This window comes from Artemia sp. Qi Xiang Cuo, chromosome 14 (genome assembly GCF_049724085.1).
Source record: "Artemia sp. Qi Xiang Cuo chromosome 14, ASM4972408v1, whole genome shotgun sequence".
Taxonomy (NCBI): Eukaryota; Metazoa; Arthropoda; class Branchiopoda; order Anostraca; family Artemiidae; genus Artemia; species Artemia sp. Qi Xiang Cuo.
This window is the reverse complement of record NC_142807.1, coordinates 17212819-17234880: the sequence shown is the minus strand read 5'-3', so window position 1 is coordinate 17234880 and position 22062 is coordinate 17212819. Positions and strand designations below refer to the sequence as shown.

The window sequence follows — 22062 nt, the reverse complement described above, 5'->3', positions numbered from 1 at the left end:
TCAACTGTGCTATTATCTACTTTAAAAAAATCAGCTAAAAACTCATCAATATCGAAAGGTACTTCAATGCTATCGTGCCATGTTTCATTATCTTGAAACTCCGCTGGTGGTTCCTCCCCTTCTTCACTGGACGGAGAGTAGGGGACCAATGGTCGTCCAATCTATAAATGAAAAATAGCTTATTTTCAAAGTGTTCAAATCATCCCTACTGTTAAAATTTGAATTATTGCTTAAAGTCAGCGCTTAGTAGTAGTAGTAGTAGTAGCAGTATGCGCATAGTAGCATTTGGTTAATTCAACTGAAAGAAAATCCAACTTAATATAAGATAAATACAATCTAAAACGTCGCTTTACATAGAAGTTGTAATTTGATTTTGTTAAAAAAATAGCTTATTTTCAAAGTGTTTAAATCAGCCATGCTGTTTTTTTTTATGATTAAAGACCATTGCGGTGCTTCCCGCAACGTTTCCCACAGCGCTTCTCGGGCCCAGTGTCGCTTCTCGGTCCCCACCGTGGCTCCCAGCCGTTTACATAATGTCCGCCAAAAGTTGAAATATTCGCTTAGACTGCATAAGTCCAAGTTTCTCTCTAATTCCGTTCTACAGGTTCGGTGAACTCTTCATTAGCTCACAATTATTGTAAGCCACCGCGCGAGTGTTCCGATTTCCAAGACCGAACTTTAGACGAGGAAACAGTACAATTAAATGCTGTAAACCGTTAACTCAGTATATTGTCAACAATGTTTCCCCATCACTAAAATATTGGAAAGGGTTTTTAAGATTGAAAGCTATTTTAAAAATATCCTTGCGCAAATTACGGGATCCATATGTGACAGATAGATAAATGGGAATAATCTCTCAGTTCCTTCTCTTAAAACTTTGTGATTCAATTGTGAAAAATAGGAGATTTTGAGTTTCAAATGGTGAGCATTAATTGACTAGAAATTACCCATGAAAAATATTCGCTTATGAGATAGCGGCGAAGAGATAGGGGTGAATGCATAGAAAATAGCAAAGATTAGAAAAAGAGGAGCGGTTTCTTTTGACTAGCAAGCAAAAAAATTACATTATATTTAGATATCTCGGAGGGGGGGGCGGAGGGGGCAGAGAAATTTAAAACAATGGTTGGGGGGGGCGAGGGGTTAATATTTTAATATCCCGCTGAGATATGTTTATATTAGGTTGAAAATAAAAGTTTTGTTTTTATATATTTCTATAAGATAGTTTGAAGAAAAAATACTCACATTTGCAAAGTCCGAGGGCAGTATTTGAATGCCCGAAGGCCCAGGCGAAACATGTTGTACCATCGGCGGCGGGCCTTGTATAGACGGGACAGGTATTCCATAGAAAGCAGCTGTCCATTTACTCTTTAATTTTTGACTTGGTTGCATTGTTGCCTGCACAGATGGTTGCACTTGGGCAGTCAACACTTGTTTTGAGGTCGGGCCAGCATACTTAATAATGGATGGTCTTGACTCATCCACTCTCGCTTTCTTAGCGGGTGGCGGCGACAAGCATTCTTCGCTATTTGCCTTAAAAAGAGAAAAAAGTTAATATTGAAATAATTTCCCCCTTTTTTACAGAAAGAAAGTTAGTATCCTCATCCACATAATTTTGTCTAGAAAAGCATTTATCACTAAGAAAGCACAACGTAAAAAAATTTCGTAAAATATACTAGTCGCATCCTTTTGAATCTGAGAAAGAAGAATTACGGCTCACTGAGCCATTCAAAATTCAGCCTATATAAGTCGGCCTAATTTCTTATTTTTAGGTGTTTCTGTTCTTTTCTGGTTTTAATAAATACAAGGCCCTTACTTTTAATGCGAAGAAATAGTTTGTTTTCATTTTACACTGATGGCGGTAGAATTGAAGGCATTGCCCTCCCCCTTTACATAACTTACTTACAACGAAGCTGTTAGAAGCAATGTATTGCCCCCTCCCCCTTTTCACATACTGTTCTAAATATATTGTTAAACTTAATTTGAAAATAATCTCCTTCACCGCGTCTCCGACAAATACAAGACCATTAGTTTTAATGAGAAGAAATAGTTTGTTTTCATTTTACACTGATGGCGGTAGAATTGAAGGCATTGCCCTCCCCCTGTACATAATTTACTTACAACGAAGCTGTTAGAAGCAATGTATTGCCCCCTCCCCCTTTCACATAATATCCTAAATATATTGTTAAACTTAATTTGAAAATAATCTCTTTCACCGCTTCTCCGACAAATACAAGGCCCTTACTTTTAATGCGAAGAAATAGTTTGTTTTCATTTTACACTGATGGCGGTAGAATTGAAGGCATTGCCCTCCCCCATTACATAATTTACTTACAACGAAGCTGTTAGAAGCAATGTATTGCCCCCTCCCCCTTTCACATAATATCCTAAATATATTGTTAAACTTAATTTGAAAATAATCTCTTTCACCGGTCCTCCGACAAATATAAGGTTAGGAATCTACAAGCTTAATATACAGCAATCTCTTTTTGCTTAAAACTGTTTTAATTTGACAGCCAAAACAAAACCCTTTGACTAGATCGATAGCGTGAACACACCGGAAAAGGGTGACAGCTAATTTTAACCTCGCGTAGAGCATTATGTCAAAACCAGAGCGGTTAATAACAACAGTGACGGAAGTCAATGGTCGCTTTTAGCTAGGATATAGAACACTTAAAATAGCATAAATTTAACGAAAGGATAATTATTTCTTTTTGCGAGAATTTTTGTTGTAAAACAGTGAGGGGGGGGGGGGGGTTAGGTTTTGAGGGTAAAAGAAAATATTTTATGTATTTAATTTTGACGGAGAAACAGTTCCTTTTGACTTTGGCTGCCGCGTTTGTAAACCGGAAAGGGTGATAGCTAATTATAGGCCTCACATTGGAGTCTTGTGTCAAAACAGAGCGGCATTTTCATTAAAAATTGACAGAAGTCAGTGATCGCTTTAGCTGGAAATATAGAAGGAAGGAATTTAACGAAAGGATAATTATTTCTTTTTGAGAGAATTTGGGGTTGTAAAACAGTGTGGGAGGGGGTTAGGGTAAAAAGAATATATTTTCGTTTTCATTGCAAAGTGATGTTTGTGTTAGAGTGGGGGGGGGTTTGGGGGTAAAGGAATATATTTACGTTTTAGCTGAATATACTGGAGGATGTCCAAGGAAAAGTCGTTTTGAAAATAAAAATGCACTTACATTGCTATTTGCGGCTGCCAAGGCCTCAAGCTCATCAATTATGTTAATTGTTCTATCCATGTCTCACAATACTTTCTGATAATTGAATCACATTGCATGCCCGTTATATACGAAATCTCAAGGTCAAATTGTTATGTAAACAAGCCCTCTGATTGGCTGAGAAGGACACACGTGATCTAACCGTTTCCGGGAAACTCGTAACATTTGCTGAGAGCAACAACAATAACAAATGCTGTTTTCCATTTCTGGACACCATGACATTCGCCTCGAGTATGTACATGTCCAAAACAACAACAAATACTGTTTTCTATTTCTGGAAACTCATGACATTTGCTGAGAGCGTGCACTTACAACAACAAATAAATCGACCTTGACATTCGTTGAGAGCGTGCACTTACAACAACAACAACAACATCGACCTTGGAAATTTAGGTCATTGACCGATTACGCAATCATTCTCCCTGGGGATTCCATGCCCATATTTGGTGCCCCGTCCGCGCTGGTACCCCCCTTTCTACTTTCTTGTATTAAAAACCGGTTTTTAATAACAATGCTTTTTTATTACTTTTGGCTGCTCTTTTGGATACCATTCATTTTTCTTTTGGGGATTCATTCCAAATTATAAACTGATAAATATCTAATATCGGTCAAATTATAAACTGATGTAAAATGAGTAAATTTATCAAATTGAAAAATACATGATGAACACTTCACATGAGAACACTTCAATTACAATGAAACAAAAACACTTAATGGTTTATTCGGTATGAAGAAAAATGAAGTGCCAGCTATTTTCTTAGGTAAAAAATGAAAAGCTCATCCCTTTTAAATTCAATTCAATGAAATAATATGCAGACTGAAGTAGCTCCAGGAAGATGTTGAGATTTTCTTCCTAGTTCGTCACTTTTAATCCAAGTAAAATGTTAGGAGACGTGGTGTCAGTTATTGAGTTTAAGCTTTGATTTCCAAATAATCACAAAAATTACCAAATTTAAGAAAGTCGCAACAATAAGTCACCTATGGTCAAAATACTCAAACACTCCTCTTTGATCCCCACCCAGGATCAAAGCTTCTGCTATGGTCATTTCCATGGAAATCTCAAAAGAGTTTCTTTTTAAAATAGCTTTCAAGCGTAGTTAGGGGTATTTAGCCTTTTTTGCTTTTCTTCAAAGCTTTGAAAAAAGTACTATAATATTCCAAATGTTACATTTGTGCATATTTTTGGTAATCATTTGTGGGGTGATCGAATTTCTAAACCACTGTAGATACGTAAGAACGTTGCAACATCTAGTACCCTGAGGTCATAAGACTGTCAAAGACTCCTCCTTGAACCTCCCAAATTGAAAGCTTTTATTATGACCTGGCCTTTTAATATAACTTGGGCACTGGACCAAGGGCGCTATTGTCACTCGAGCGCAACGTTAGGTGGGGATGTCGATATCGCTTTCGTCACACCAATTCGTTTCAGTGTGAATCAGCGTGGTACTAATGAATGAACGTTTTCAAAGTAAAACCGTTTCATCAATAAGAAAAAAAACGGGTTGAACCGCATATGCCCCTTTCCCTTTGGACGACAAAACCATGCGAGTGCTGTATCAAGCATAACTCACGAAAATCTTGTTAATTTTTGTCAACTTTTCAACTTCTTGGCATCCCTGCTTTCAATAAAAAAAACACAAGGTACTATGACTTAAATATAATAACTCCCTATGCCTCCCTCTCTGGATACCATCTTGATAGGATGCCGTCTCTGCTTTAAATTAAAAAAAAATAACTTTTTTGGATCCCTGCTTTAAATAAAAAAAATTCGAGACATTATCATGTAAATGTAATACCTCCCTACCCCCCCCCCTCTCGATACCACCTTCATAGGATACCGTCTCAGCTTTCATTAGAAAAATATTTTACTTATTAATTAACTAGGTCACTATATGGCTCAAACAAACACCCAAATTAACGTTAAACAGCTTAGTGTTCCTTGAAAAAAAAAAAAAAAACTGAGGGTATGAGTAAAGGGGTGCAAAGGCAACAACAAAAATGTCGAAATTATTCAGATATACCTCAAATTATTGGAAAACTGAGTCAAAGATTCGCCGTGGCATTCAATAAGATCCAAAGAATCTAATGAAAAGGGAGCACACACAAAAGCCAAATTAGGCCAGTAGCCTATGAGAAATCGCAAAATACCCAAGACAATGAACAAGTCCTAATGGGGGGTCCTGGGTCTATCAAATTATTTCAATGGTTTCCCAGGGAATTTGATATCATTTTCTTCTGTCTCCACTTTAAATGAAAAAAAAAATTATATTTTTGGCATCCCTGCTTTCAATAAAAAAAGAGACATTATCATTTAAAAATGATAGCCCCCTATCCCCCCTCTATATGCAATAATTTACAATTTATTTATGAATCATATTTTTGGGGTATCTTCCGGTTCAATCTTTAATTCCCCAACCTTGTACATAGCTTAGTCTATAGCAAAATTTTGTCTCAATAGAAGTTTTTTTTGGTGGGGGAGGGGGGTAAAAATGATTCAGAAAGAAGATCGTATTTTCTATCCGGCGTTCAACAATTGAGTATTAAATATTAAGAAAATCTTATCTAAAAACAGCAAAAAAAAAAATCTGCAAACTTACAATTCAGGTGTAGAAACAATCTGTCGCCTGTCAATTTCAAAATCCAACTGAAGGCTGAAGATGTATAGTAGTGAATGCCTTCTATAATTCTATTCAACTTGAAAGAAAAATTCTTGACTACGAATGATGTAAGAAATAGCGAATGGGAAACTGCATTCGAAATGATTTAAACTCATTTCATAAAGACGATACTTTTTTTTGTCAACATATGAAGAACTGTGTATATTGCAATATTTGCAATTGCATATTGCATCTGTCTGGTTTTTATGCAAAGTAACAAAAGAGCCGAAAACTAATGAACAAGTTTTAGTGAAGCATTATGGTATGCAAAGTAATATTTGGCAGGGAACGTCACTGGTGATATACCGCTAGGTGTGGCACCATGATTGCGTGATTTTCGGGGAGCCAAATTTTTTTTTCTGGGGTGACACATAGATTTTCGGGGAAATACCCGAAAATTCGGGGATAGTACAAACCCTACTTGATTTCTAACCAGGAAAATGGAAATACTAAACCACACGAGAAGGAAAAGCTCCGACTTTGCGGTTGACGCAATAAAGAATAGCCGCAAACTTAATTTGAAGTCGACCGAACGCCGCCGCCTCTGCCGCCGGCGGCTCGCCTGCGTCACGCCGGCGGCGTTACGACACTTCGGCAGTGTTCGAACAGGGCCTCTCGTCGGCGGCGTTCGGTCGATCTGCCGGCGCGGCTCCGGGGTCTAATCTTATCTATATTTGCACGAGGAAAGACGTCAAGTTTGGGGCTCAAATCGCGACCCTTTGAATGGGAGTGTATTAAAACATCCCTTGTTCGGCCAGTCCTAACTTCCCCGGATGTAATCTATGGATGTAAAAACAAATTCTAATCCGACCACATGCTAGCTGTGACGCTTATGGACAAGTAGGCGAAAATAAACAATAGTCACGTATATTCGACCTTATTTAAAGGTCCTCGTAGATGTGCCACGCTTCACTTTCACTGTCCTTTTGTGTTCTCTACATATTTATCAACGTTGTTTCTTATGCACGCGCTATTACGCACGTGCTTTTACACGTGCTTTTACCTAGAGTTACGGACAATAGTAGGAGAAAAATAAGTTTTGACCGGGAAAAAATTGGTACAGAAATGGTTTCTTCACCTTCCGAACAAGAATAAGATGCTTAACAATGCAACAAAAATCTAAACCTCTAGCTCAATGCGAAATTGCATTTTTTTTTATTTATTTGCTAAAAAGCTGAAAAAATACAAAGCAAGTGTTTCAATCTTCTTTTACGGTCAACTTGTGACTCTGAATTCATTTTTGGTATTCATTTCATCACCTGACCAAAAGAAAACTATTTATCAGCAAAAAAAATATATTTTCTTAAAGAAAATAAACTGTGTAATTTTGAGAAAACTGATACAACCGTCTGTCAGGGTTTATTTGGTAATCATAGGCTTATCGTCAGGGTTTATTTGGTAATCAAGTAAAGTACGATGTGGGCACAATGTGTTGTTTTTTGTTTTTTTTTCCATACCCGGGCACTTCGTATCGAAGGAATTGTCGTAGAAACTTCCAAAAGGAATCATTCGATTGGAAATTGGAGTGGCTAGTACCCTTTTTAATAGTCGAAAGTGATTGGAGGGCAAATAGCCCCCCCACCTCCGTCATTCCCCCAAACCCATCCAATCAAAATTTTGAGATAGCCATTTTGTTCAGCGTAGTTGATTTCCAGATAGAAAATATCTTTTTGAGGAGGACACTCCCCCACAACCCTCAGTCCAAGGGTTTTAAGTTATGCCCTGAGGGCATATAAGATCAATGTTGATAATGTACAGTTTATTATTTTTTTTTCTTTAAATCAGGGCACTTCATATAGAAGGGGTCGTCATAGAGACTTCAAAAGGGGATCATTCGATTCGAAATCGAGAGTTCTAGTGCCCTTTTTAATAGTCGAAAGTGATTGGAGGGCAACTAGCCCCCCTCACGCCTATCATTCCCCCCAAACGCATCCAATCGAAACTTTGAGATAGCCATTTTGTTCAGCGTAGTTGATTTCCAGATAGAAAATGTGTTTTTGAAGAGGACACTCCCCCATAACCCTCAGGGCAAGGGTTTTAAGTTATGCCCTGGGGGCACATAAGGTTTTTATAGAAGGCGTTGTCGTAGAAAGTTCAAAACAGGCTCATTCGATTGGAAATTCAAAGGGCTAGTGCCCTTTTTAATAGTCCAAAGGAATTGGAGGGCAACTAGCCCCCCCCCCACGACCATCTTCCCCCCAAACACATCCAATCAAAATTGTGAGATGGCCATTTTGTTCAACGTAGTTGATTTCCAGATAGAAAATAGTTTTTTGAGGAGGACACTCCCCCACAAACCCTCGGGGCAAGGGTTTTAAGTTATGCCCTGGGGGCATATAAGGATTTATAAGAAGGCGTTGTTGTAGAAACTTCAAAACAGGCTCATTCGATTGGAAATTCAAAGGGCTAGTTCCCTTCTAAATAGTCGAAAGTGATTGGAGGGGAACTAGCCCCTCCCCCACGCCCATCATTCCCCCAAAAACATCCAATCCAAATTTTGATATAGCCATTTTGTTCAGCGTAGTTGATTTCCAGATAGAAAATATGTTTTTGAGGAGGACACTCCCCAAGAACCCTGAGGGCAAGGGTCTTAAGTTATGTCCTGGGGTATATAAGGTTTTTATAGAAGGTGTTGTCATAGAAACTTCAAAAGGGGCTCATTTGATTGGAAATTAAAAGGGCTAGTGCCCTTTTTGATAGTCAAAACTGAGTGGAGGGCAACTAGCCCCCCAACGTTCATCATTCATCCAAACACATCCAATCAAAATTTTGAGACATCCATTTGGTTAAGCGTAGGCTAGTTGATTTCCAGATAGAAAATATGTTTTTCAGAAGGACACTCCCCCACAACTCTCAGGGCAAGGGTTTTAAGTTATACCCTGGGCGCATATAAGGTTGCTATAGATGGTGTTGTCATAAAAATTTCAAAAAAGACTCATTCGATTAGAAATTCAAAGACTAGTTCCCTTTGTAATAGTTGAAATTCATCAGTAATATTTTTGTTCTAGTTGTTGTTTAGATTAGAGCACTTCGTATCGAAGGAGTTGTCGTTGAAACATCGAAAAGGGCTCATTCGATTGAAAATAGAAAGGGTTGATACCCCTTTTAACAGTCGAAAGTGACTGGAGGGCAACTAATCCCCCTGAAACGCCCGCCTTCCCATTGGCCCATTATGTTTAAAAACTAAATGTTGCCTTAAGATTAAATCAAAATGTACTGTGATAATGCTAATTCCCAACAAGGCATCTCAGCAGTATCCCAAGAACGACTGAGAGTATTATGTTCAAACTTTCGAGGCTACTTCTGCTCTTAAAATTTAACCAAATCAAAATAGTGTAAGTGTATCGAAGCTATCAAAGAATGTAAACAGATTTTTTTGCGAATGGTATCAAGTTTTCCATTTCAGGTCAACTAGAGGAGGTATGAAACTAAATTAAACACTGCTATTTGTGTCCAGATTTTTAAGAGTGTGTATGTTGTTAAAAATTGCTGAAAATTTTTCTCCAGCATACAAATAGCAGCCCAAACTATAAAGTCTTAAAAAACAAAAAGATTTAAAGTGTTATTTTCTTTTTCCCTGAAAAGACCATGTCAATTTGAACGAACAGAAATTAATTAAAAAAACTTTTTCCACAAAATAAGTTTTTCAAAGAAAAGTAAAGAAATCCATTAAACAAAAAATGAGCAAAACTATAATCAAATAATCTACCAAGCTCGAAACTATCACAAATCAGTATCGATACATAAATGAAACCCAAAATGAACAGAAATTACAATAAATAACCGAGTCAAACTCAAAACGAGCAGAAATTAACATAAGTTGGGCGCAAAACCCCTATGCCTTCCCAAGGCCAGATCCCCCCCCCCAAAAAAAAATGTTTTTCCGAATCACAAAAAACGTAACAAAATGGTCATAAACAAATTTTTGATGTTTTTTTTAAGTTTTTTGTAAATCCCCCCCCCCCCAAAAAAAAATTCTGAAACTCCCCCAGCCCCCCCCCCCCAAAAAAAAATCCTAGATACACCCCTCATTGTAATACAGATGTTGAAAAACAAAAGCAAATGAATAGGAAAGAGGTAAATACTAGAGCTTAAATCATCCGATAAAAAAAAAACTCCATTTAAATGTTGACTTAAAACTCAAATATTAGAACATGTATGATTAAAAAGAAGCAAGTTTTTTATCTTAAATATGTATTATGCTGTCTGTGCCAAAATGTTTTTCTTCTTGTTTATGGCTTGGCAAGTTTAAAACTTCAACAAAGATTGGAAAATAGATGCAATCAGTCCCCCCCCCCTCCAGATCAGGATGTATATGGTACTTCTTGACAAGAGAGTCCCTGGAAAACTAAACTTATTTCAATAATCTTCACAACCAGGTAGCCTACTTTCCATGAAAACATTGTTCCTAGAATTCCTTTGTTCGTTTGTTTGTTTTTGTTCGTGCTTTGTTAATTTTGCGCATTTTGTTTTTCACCACTTCTTGCACAAATCCCTCTGGAAATGGCTATACAATTTTTCTTTTGTTCTCCTAAGCATCTTCATCAATAAAAACAGAGACTTGCTGTCTTTGTTTTCCACATATACAGAGGCATTTAGAAAACCCCAACTATGCCGTGAAGGGGATTTTCCAAAACTGGGAAATGTAATGCCTCGTAAAAGGAAGAAGGTAAGCAATACCATTTTAAAGACTGATTGCGTTACATTTCAGACACCAAAAGATTCCTGACTTACTCAAAATTTTACGAAGTAAGTTCCTAGTTTGTAAGAGGCAAGGGGGACCTACTTTCAGAAAACACGTAAACCCGGCGGCCAGTGCCAAGCATGGCAGAAGTCTGTCAATTGTGGCGGAAACTGTGGAAAGCGCGGTGGAAACTGTAGCAACGCGGTGGAAACTGTGCCGAGCGTGGCAGAAACTGTGCTAGGCGTGTTGGAAGTGGGCGGCTATATATATATATATATATATATATATATATATATATATATATATTATATATATATATATATATATATATATATATATATATATATATATATATATATATATATATATATATATATATATATATTTATTATATATATATAGGTTAAGTAAATAAACTTTTTCCTATTCCTGAATAGTCCAGGGACCCACTTGAAAAGAATTACTTTCTAGGACTGAATGCCCAGAAAGGATTTTAGTGTTCTCGAAATTGCATATTTTAGAGGTATTTTTTTATTATCATTACGGAATTGAATATCGGTCACCGCAAGATAAGAAACATAAATATTCTTACAAGGCAAGAGAACTATAACAAAGAGGAAAATCACTACTCAAACAAAAACAAAGGATACATATAAACACAAATACACAACAAATTAAAGGACTAATTAAAGAAGAAAACAAAGAAAATGGGTTAAAACTAAGCTTCTTATAAACAATTTCCTTGAAATGGCCAGACAGTGCTAAAGCTGCATCACTACTTGCATATTTTAAGTAATTGAAACTTTAACTCCGTCAATCTATTTTCATGAAAAGATGAGAAAAAACCGAACGCATAGACAAACGTTTGAAAATAGAAAGAAAGCAGGAAGCCCACTATAGGTATTCTAGCACCCTAATTTTAAAACGAACTGCGATTGGGATGTACCCTTCCATATGCTACTCATACATTTCTAATGCAATCATTAACATATAGAAAATGAATATAGCAAATGAGATTCCTATCCACTTAATCTCGTTTTTGGTTTATATAAAAAATCAAATCAACGGAAAAAGGACAGTCCAGCCTGAATATAGCCTACATGTATTTAAAAAAAAGAAGAAAATTCAGACTTGGAAGTTTTTAAGAGCAATACGATGATAGAATACGATGACAGGGGTGCTGACAGAAGCTCAAAACAACTGTTTAGATCTTCTCTCATTCGACTAACTAAATGGATGTCCTCGGTGCATCGCTTGGAGTTGTTTTAGGTTTGCTTTAGGAATGATAAGTATTTTAGAATTCTTTAAAGTGGTTTTCAGAATGTTGTAGTTTTTCCTTCTGGGGGTGCCAACCAGTAAATCTATACCCAGTAAAATAACAAGAAAAGTCCCGCAACCGCAAAATATATTGGAAATAGTATCGCTTCAATAGGGGGAGGGGGGGGGGAGGAGTGAACTAATCCAATATTAGGAATGAAATACGTAAGTATTCACACTTGTTTTAAAGGACTTGTCATGATTTGTTAGGCTTTCCCTCGAAATGTGTCCCTCTGCTTAACAATTACAAGGCTCAACTCTGTAGGCAATAAGTGAAATGCGCATATATCTATGGGGACTTGCCTGCCGCCTCTTCGTTTTAGTATTGGGTTCAAAACTCCATTCTTCCGTATGATCTGTCCATCCCAAGAAGGTACTTCTCTCCCTAACTCACAAAATCTCTTTATTTTCGAGGCATTAAATTTTACACCGTTCAATATATGTTCAACTTATGTTTTCTAATTTGGCCTTTTTCGCTGCTTGATCTACCCGTAAACCACTAGTGGTGGACCCAGGGGGAAGGTCATCCCCACCCATTTCCCTAGGCTGCATTTTAACTTTACAATCTGCATCTATACAAATTTATCGAGCAAAAATTTTTATTTCAGGTAACGTCCTGGATTTGTCAATGCCCATTCTCATCAGTAAATGAAGTATTGCCCCTCCCCTGAATTTTGAAAAACACCTTTTTTGGCATTTTCATAGAAAAACGTTCTTTTTGCGTTTTCATTGGGAAAAAAAAAAAAAACATTGTCACCCAAGAACTTAAAAATATAGCTTGTCCCTCACCGACATTTCCGTGAATTAACACCGAGTCAGAAATAAATATAAGCCTTTGACATACCATAAAAGAAAATATTTGACCAATAAACGTCATAAGTTTCATCTAATATCCTTGAATGTGTCGCATTATTTTTGTCCATACTTTCAACACAATAAAACCATCCAAACACAACCTTCACAATGCCAAAACCAAACCAAAACTGACCAAAGAACAAAATCAACCGAGTACACTTCATTCATTTCATTTCACATTTGACGTCACTGATAAGCAAGTGAAGCACTGAAGGAGTTTATTTCTGAGATGATTGTGAGGATAGCAGAGAAGCGCTTTTTTCTCATGCACCATTAGCAGAGCTTCACAATGTGGCTAAAGTAGCTTCCTGATATAATTCGTTAAAAGATTTTCACATATGTTACGATACCACGAGTTCAATTTTAGAATTACTTCCGAAAAATAGATAATTGCCATCAAAGGAAGTTGTATTGACAACGGGAGCATGATTAAGTAGGCCAAGCAACAGTAGCCTATAGCTCCATGGTTGAGATGATTTGACATGAAAAGCGTGCATATATTTGTTATCTTTCCGAAAGGTCGCAAGCTCCAAAAGGAAACTAACCACTATTTTTTTATTTCCCATTTTAATTGCTGGCCACCCAAACCGTTGGGCAGGATGCGGATAGCTAACTTCGTAGAATGGAGGGGGGGGTTCTATTGTTGCAGGCATATTAAGGTAATTTCTTTTACATTTATACTTCATTTTTCTTCTTTCTTTCAAGTTACATTACTTTTATGCTTTATAACTGATAATATAAAGGGAGGGAGGAGGGGGTGTCTCTCTTTTACAGATAAGCTGCTAAATGTTATTACTGACAGTAATTTCTTTTGCAATACTGCTTCATTTTTCTTCTTTCTTTCAAGTTATGTTACTTTTATGCTTTATAACTGAGCACATAAAATCGAATGATCAGCAAGAAACGACTATGTAATTCAAAGTTGCTCATTCTTTTTCTTTCCTTTTTTTTTAATTGTTGACCCCCCGTAAACTCAAAAAAAATTGTCATACGTCACGATTGAATATGTCCATAGGTGAAGAGTAGAAATCTCCAGACAAGCGTACAGGGACACATCCAGGAGAGGGTGTTACTGAGTTTGAACCTAATTCCCCTCCCTAAAGCATTTCTGTGACTCTTAAATTGGTCGTAGAATTCAGGGAAAAGTCTATTTCTCCCAAACAACTAAAAAATACTTCTACGGCTCGTAAATTTGTTTTTAAAATGCAGGTAAAACATTACCCCCCCCCCCCAAAAAAAAAATCCTTTGGTAAACTCTCCCACCCACTTCTCTCCCGTGAACACAAAACCTGGATATATTCCTGCAAGTGTGCATTTTTTTTCTTATGTTATTCTACATTCGTCCTCCTACAATTAATTATGAATTTTATATTTACGAATAATTATTCTCGTCCGAACTTTGGGTTGGGTAGGGATCGTATTACCTGTAGTACCCATGCCAAAAAATATGAGACTTGGAGTCGCCTCTTATGTCGGTTAGAGCAAAAAGCAAAAAATATAGAACAAAACAGAAGAATTGAAATAGAGTAGCCGTCAAATTCGATTACCTAGAGCACGGGTAACTCCCGCGTAAATTTTACAGATAGAAGACAAGCGAAATCTTTCACAGTAAGAAAACAATGTTTGAGTGATAGCGTCTTTTTATAAAAAAAAAAAAGTTTCATATTTTTCAAATTATCAAAAGAATTTGCACAGTTAGCAAATGTTAGGTCTTTTGAAGGTGGGTTCTCGCCCAACCCCAGAATGAGGGGGTCCATTTCTTACAATGTCGTTTTACCCATGCATCGATCAGCACAACACAGTCAAACTTTTTTAATTTTTTCGGCTCTTCTTCAATACGAATCAATATAATTGAAATGCAAGTGTTGATTCGACACATCAGAATCTACTTGCATTAGAGCGTTTTTTTTTTTTTTTTTTTTTTTTTTTTTTTTTTTTTTTTTTTTTTTTTTTTTTGCACGCTGGTGTAATTGTTGGTAAGGAAAATTCTTAAAACAATACTAGATTAAAGGAGTGTCTTCCAACCCTACCACACCCTAAACTTATAAGTTTAGCCTCCCTGTGAAACATGCGATTTTATCACGAGTCTACACCTAAATCTTGTCTTGCATCAAAAAGACAGAATACTTATATCATTGAACTGATTAAGGCCTCTTCACAATGAAATTTAACTAATACTAGAATACACCTTGTTCCAAAACCTGAAACGGGTTCAGATTTTACCAGGAGCATAATTTGCTATGGGGCAGGGGGAGCAAATGTCCCCACCCATCTGAAATTTAGCGTCCAAAAAATTCTTGTCAAAACTAAGATAGGCCTACATAATTCAAGTATCCGCAGAAACAGATCAGTTTTCTGTATTATGCCTTTACCTTTGTGGTACTATATGGCTCATTTTTCATTTTCCACTGTCATTTTTTACTTGACTTAAGAAAACCGGATCCCACTTGGCCTCCCCCCCACCCACTAGGATTTCACCAAAATTACTCCACTGGATTTTACCATTTGCAATGGGCAAACACTGAAATCAGCTAATACCGTAACTAATAACGTCGCTGCAGCTGGTTTCAAACTCCTGGTCCCGTTTTACCAAGTGGAGATACATCCAACTGCGCCACAACCGAACGATCTTCTTTATTCCATCCTTTTTCTTCTTCTTCTACTTGTCTAGGTTAGTATGGAGACGCTTTCACATAATCTAATCACCGTCATTAAATTTCAAGTTGTTCTGGAGTTAGCTTTTTTATATGTGAATAGGATTCGTACATTAACCAATTAGAAAATTATATGAAAAATTCTGATTTGCTTGGCCTATTCGACTTCAGTTTAGGCTCGATTCAGTTGCGGACGCTAGCCTAATCTCTATTGCGAACGGGTTTATTTCAGCCGATCCCGAAATTAGCACTAGCAAATCTCGGCGTTGGTAAAATTTCATTATGAATCGGTCCTGAGTTTAAGATCTATGCGTTCACCGACCCAGAATTACGATAGTACTTTTTCTTAAAGAATGACCGAAACTTGCATAAAAATCGAAAACTTTTCCATTTGTTCCTGAAGTTTTCTTTTTGTAATCTAAAAAAAGCACAAATTTCAAAAAAGTTAAATGTAAGCTATAGAATAAAAGCAAAACAATCATCTTGCGTTGGAACATTAAAACAGTAGGACTGCAGAATAATTACACATCAAAACTTCCACAGAGAACTCAAACCTTAATGTGAAAATTAAACATCATATGCTTATTAAGAACATAGACGGTTTTAGGGGGGCAGAGGGGGCACTTGCCCCGGGCGCAGAAGTTTTAGGGCTGCAAAATTTCAAATAAATAATTTAATGGTTATAATCATTTTGTAATTTCTGATGTTTTTTTTCAATAAAGTAGAGGGCGCAGTTGGCAGTAAGTCAGTAAGTATAACCAAATTGAATCCGAAATTTTAATTTTTCCCATATTTTCATCACCATTACTACTACTACTACTACAGCTGACAACTCACTGCAGCACCAAGCCGAAAGAGGTCAACACAGCTACGCACACTCCTCCATCCCAATCTATTCAAAACCTCCCTTTTTACACCCTCCAAGGAAGTTCCAATTTCCTTTAAATCTTTCTTTATGACGTCCTCCCACCCCAGACGAGAACAACCTGCTTTCCGTCTAGCCCTAGACGGTTGTCCGAAAAGGACGATCTTCGGCAATCTGTCATCCTTCATCCGCACAACGTGCCCTAGCCACTTCAACTTAGGACACAGGGGGGGGGGCACCAATCAAGATTTTGCCCTGGGTACAAGAGCGGTTAGAACCGTCATTAATTAAGAACAGTTCTAAAAGACGAGGGTTCACTCACTTAAACAAATTATGTACACCAGGTAGCGGGAGACACAAATGGCGAAAGAGTACCATGCGTGGCAGAAGAGTAACACATGTGGTGACACACATGGTGCTCTAATAAGTACAGCAGGTGCTATATAGTGGGCAATCCCTCGTTAACGGACTACAACGTTCAAAATTAATTTCTACTTGTTTTGAGTTAAATTACAAAATAACGAAATCGCCATACACATTTTAAAAGAAATATTTGGTACTTATGTGTTAGCCAATACACAATCGAGAATTTGGATATATGAAATCAGAGAATAACCGGTTTATTGCTCTTTGTATACGAAGACAATTAGCTTCGACTCAGTGGAAAACTACATTGTAGCTATATATCTCAGTTGTTTCAACCCCGTACCTGTAGGTTCAAATTCTCGAGTGTGTACTGGCTAACAGAGAAGTACCAATTTTTTTTCAGAAAATCAAATTAAATTTTCTAAAACCATGGTATGAAAATAGACCTTTCCGCAAAATTATCCATTGCCTTTCAATTATTACCTTAATCTTTAAGAAGAATCATAATTCGTCATGCTCTGAAGTATCAAAAAATTTTAGGCTATCGCCGCATCTTACGTCAATAATGCTATTCTTCATTTTATTCAATAGCATTGAATTTGATTAAATACCAATATCATTTGGAATTTTCTCAATCGTTCCCTTCATTGATATTGAAATGAGATTGAATGTCCTTTTAAGGTTGGTTTTGTGGCAGAAAAGCAATTTTTAATTCAGCGAGTTTGAAAAAAAAACTCTAACCTTGGAATAAAGTTCTTCCATTAGTAAAAATTCTCAGTTCGGGTGTTCGCAAAATTGATATCCACACATGATTCTTCATCGCTACTAATTCCGTAAACTGATAATCGAACAACAACTCAGTTAGGTGATAACAAAAAGTCCTTAGACTTTTATCAAAAACTCCTAAAACTGACGAAATGCACGTTTCTCAACCCATTGTTTATACAAGACTGGCCTTACGAAAGATAATCAAAAAAATATGTTAGATAGCGAATTGGACTGAAAGGATTCCGCTTGACCCGATAATTTTTCTTAAGACATCTTAAGCTACGGGAATCCAATGTATAATTCTAAAGTTAATTTTTTTTCACACAATCAACATATATATGTATACATATCATAACAACGTATTCATTCTTGCCACGCCTCACATAATTACTATATTTATAGTCTGAGGAACATTTCATTCCATTAGGAGTTTTTTATACTGATTCCAATTTGTAGAGGCAATTGACGACAGCATTCAAGTAGAAGAAAGTCATCAAATTACTTGATTTTTTTCGGGGGTGGGGAGTTACGAAAGGATTTGTTCGAGGGGGGGGGGGTACAAAAAAACTTTAAAAACGCATCAAAGATTTGTTTATATTCGTCTTTGTTGCGTTTTTACGAATCAGACAAATCCTCAGACCCTCCACTGGATACGGCCTTGATTACAGTTGCCAAAAAGAATTTACACAGGGGGGACTCTATGCATTATTAATTTTGGAAAAACCGAGTTTTTGTGAGGGGAGTCAAGAGCGAAGTTGAAACTTAAAACGAATAAAAATTAATGCTTTACAATTTATGCAACCTACGAGTGTATCTGCAAAACTGGCACAAATAAATTGATTCGTGAAATTACTCTATATTTGTAGAATCCCGTATAAAAACAGCACTTTACTGAGCTTGCTTGAGTTTTTTTTGGTATACTATAGTTTATTGATTTCATGAACGGTTAAAGATTATTGACCGGCCATGATGAATACCTTGACGAGGATATGCTGGGTCTAAAAGGTTGTAGATTTTCTGGTGTTGTGAGATGGTTTGGGGGTTTCTGTTCACTCATAAGCCCCTTCCTCCATGCCTATCGCCGAAAGGGAAATCCTGCTTGCGAGCCTCATAGTGGCGTCAGGGCGTACTTTACATGAGCCGAGGAGTGGCACCCCTTGAAGAAATTAAACTCTACTAAACGATACAAGTAGAAAGGGGCGTGCCAGTCGTGACATGACCACATGGTTTATGGTTTTCTCACTGAGAATGAAAAAACAGGATTTTTCTTACTTGAAAAAACAGGAATTTTCTCACATTGATGGATGTTTCTCGGAGGGTTATGAGTGTTGGTCAATTTATTTGATGTTTTTCATGGATGTCAACATCAATTTATGGCTGTTTTATGGTTTTTGTCAGTGAGAATGGAAAAACAGTATTTTTCTCACTTTGATGGATGTTTTCTGGACTATTGAGTCTAACGTGTTTCCAAGAGAATTGTTTCCGGGGCAAAGTTTATTAATATCTTTGGAGTTCGACCAGTAGAATTGTTTCCGGGGCGAAGTTTTTTAATGTTTGACAGATGATGTCATGATTGATTGATTTGTCAAGAAAGGGAATTAATTTGTTGTTTCTAAGGGGAATTATTGATTCATGAAAGGGTTTCTTAGTAATTTGAAATGTGACAGCGCAGGGATGCCAAAAACAAAAGGAACACGCAGAAATTACGTTTAGGGGTTATTTGGGCGAAACCGTCTTAGACATTTTAGGGAATTATTTCGGCGAAACAGTTAGAGACATTTTAAAAGATGATTTTAAAATAGGTTTTAGAAGAGAATTTGAGGGTGAAACTCTGTGGTCGTTATAATACATAAGTTCCATTTGAACAGTGTCATGAGGTCCTCTACCCCAGCCCCAAAGGGTTCCGATCCACCATCCCAACCCCGAAGGAAGCCCCCGGCCCCCAAAGGGTCCCCCGGGCCCACCGAAGGGGCCCCCCGGCGCCCCAAAGGACCACCCAGCCCTCCAAGGGACCCCGGACCCCCAAAGAGTCCCCTCTCCATTTTTTAATACTTTTTTAAGGCATTATTATATCTTTTCAGAGCAAGTTACTTTCTTAATGTCCATCCTAAACCCATTTTCCAACTTGAAGTACTTATCTTTTTCACCCACAACTATACATTACAGCTTTTTGGATACCTCATTACAAAGAAATACTTTTCAAAGACCATTTCAGAGGAAGTTACTTTCTTAACATCCCTTCTAAACCCATTTTCCAACTAGAATTACTTATCTTCTTCACCTCAAACTATACATTACAGCTATTTGGATACCTCCACACCAAGAAATACTTTTCAAAGACTATTTTAGAGCAAATTCCTTTCTTAATGTCCCTCCTAAAACCATTTCCAACTTGAAGTACTTATCTTTTTCATCCACAACTATACTTTACAGCTTTTTGGATACCTCAACACCAATAAATACTTTTCAAAAAAACTGTCATAGTAATTTACTTTCTTACTGTCCCTCCTAAGCCCATTTCACACTAAAGGTAATTATCATTTTCATCCCATAAGCATAATCTACATCTTTTTGGATACCTCAACACAAAGAAATACTATTCAAAAAACCTATAAGAGTACTTTTTTTTCAAACTGTCCATCATAATCCCATTTTCACACTTATATTACTTATCATTTTCCTCCCACAACTATAATTTACATATTTTAGGATTCCCCAAAACCAAGTAATACTATTAAAAAACAATTTCAGAGCACTTTACATTCTTATTGTCCCTCCTAAACCCTTTTTCAAACTTGAAATACTTATCTTTTTAATCCACGACTATAATTTACAGCTTTTTGAATACCTCAACACCAAGAAATACTTTTCAAAGACCATTTCAGAGCAAGTTACTTTCTTAATGTCCCTCCTAAACCCATTTTTCCACTTTAAGTAATTATCTTTTTCACCCGCAACTATACTTTACAGCTTTTTGGATACCTCAACACCAAGGAATACTTTTCAAAGACCATTTCAGAGCAAGTTACTTTCTTAATGTCCCTCCTAAACCCATTTTTCAACTTGAAGTACTTATCTTTTTCACCCACAACTATACTTTACATCGTTTTGGATACCTCAACACCAAAAAATATTTTTCAAAGACCATTTCAGAGAAAGTTACTTTCTTAATGTCTCTCCTAAACCCATTTTCCAACTTGAAGTACTTATCTTTTTCACCCACAACTATACTTTACAGCTTTGGATACCTCAACACCAAGAAATACTTTTCAAAGACCATTTCATATCAATTTACATTCTTAATGTCCATCCTACACCCATTTCCCACTTGAAGTAATTATAATTTTGCTCCCATAAACATATTTTATATATTTTCGTATTCATAAAAATCAAAAATTACTATTCAAGGAAAGTTTATGAGAAATATACATATTCTTTGTCGCATTTGCGCACTTGTTCAATCATGAAGTGCTAATCTAATTATAAAAAGACTATACTTAACAGATATTTATATACATCCACACAAATACATAATTTTCAAAGACCATTTCAGAGCAAGTTATGTTATTAATGTCCCTCCTAAACCCATTTTTCCACTTTAAGTACTTATCTTTTTCACCCGCAACTATACTTTACAGCTTTTTGGATACCTCAACACCAAGAAATACTGTTCAAAGACCATTTCAGAGCAAGTTACTTTCTTAATGTCCCTCCTAAACCCATTTTTCAACTTGAAGTACTTATCTTTTTCACCCGCAACTATACTTTACATCGTTTTGGATACCTCAACACCAAGAAATATTTTTCAAAGACCATTTCAGAGAAAGTTACTTTCTTAATGTCTATCCTAAACCCATTTTCCAACTTGAAGTACTTATCTTTTTCACCCACAACTATACTTTACAGCTTTGGATACCTCAACACCAAGAAATACTTTTCAAAGAGCAAGTCAGAGCTGTCTCTTTTCCTAATTTCACCCCTAAACAACATTTACAAACTGTATTACTTAAATATCTAACCCACACCTATCATTTACATAATAAATGACGACTCATAAAAAATACATAAAATAGAAATAAACTTTTAGAGAAAGATACAATCTAAATATCCCCCCTAAAACCATTTTCCAACTTGAAGTAATTATCTTTTTCAACCAAAACACTACAGTACATATTTTTAGATACCTCAACACCAATAAATAAATTTAAATGACCATTTAAGAGCAAGCTACTTTCCTAATATCCCTCCTAAACCAATTTTTGAACTTGAAGTACTTATCTTTTTCACCCACAACTATACTTTAGAGCTTTTTTGATGCATCAACATTAACAAATACTTTTAAAATACCTATTCAGATCACGTTAATTTCTTAAAGTCCATTCTAAACTCATTTTAAAAATTGAAGTCATAAACATTTTAACCCAAAACAAAAATTTACAGATTTTTTGATACATCAACAAAAAGAAAATCTTTTAAAAAACAATTTCAGAGCAAGTTACTTTCTTTATGTCACTCCAAAACCCATTTTCCAACTTGAAGTACTTAACTTTTTCACCCACAACTATAGTTTACAGATTGTTGGTTACCTCAACCCAATGAAATACTTTTCAAAGACCATTTAAGAGAAATTTTCTTTCTTAATGTCCCTCCTAAACACATTTTACAACTT

General features: G+C 36.4%; 1 protein-coding gene across 4 annotated transcripts in view; it reads right to left on the bottom strand.

Moving 5' to 3' along the window:
• LOC148944216 (uncharacterized) overlaps nt 1-22062 on the bottom strand; it is a 190716-nt gene that overhangs the window by 112692 nt on the left and 55962 nt on the right. Inside the window, exon 1 of one of the 4 annotated variants that reach the window (XM_089100614.1) lies at nt 17367-17489. The exons of 2 other annotated variants lie outside the window; for them this stretch is intronic. In XM_089100614.1, the coding sequence (XP_088956740.1) occupies nt 17367-17445 (79 nt within the window). In that variant the 5' untranslated portion in view covers nt 17446-17489. Of the gene's footprint in view, nt 1-12729; nt 12859-17366; nt 17490-22062 lie in introns of those variants that run through there. One more of the 4 variants, XM_089100615.1, reaches the window with a different exon arrangement.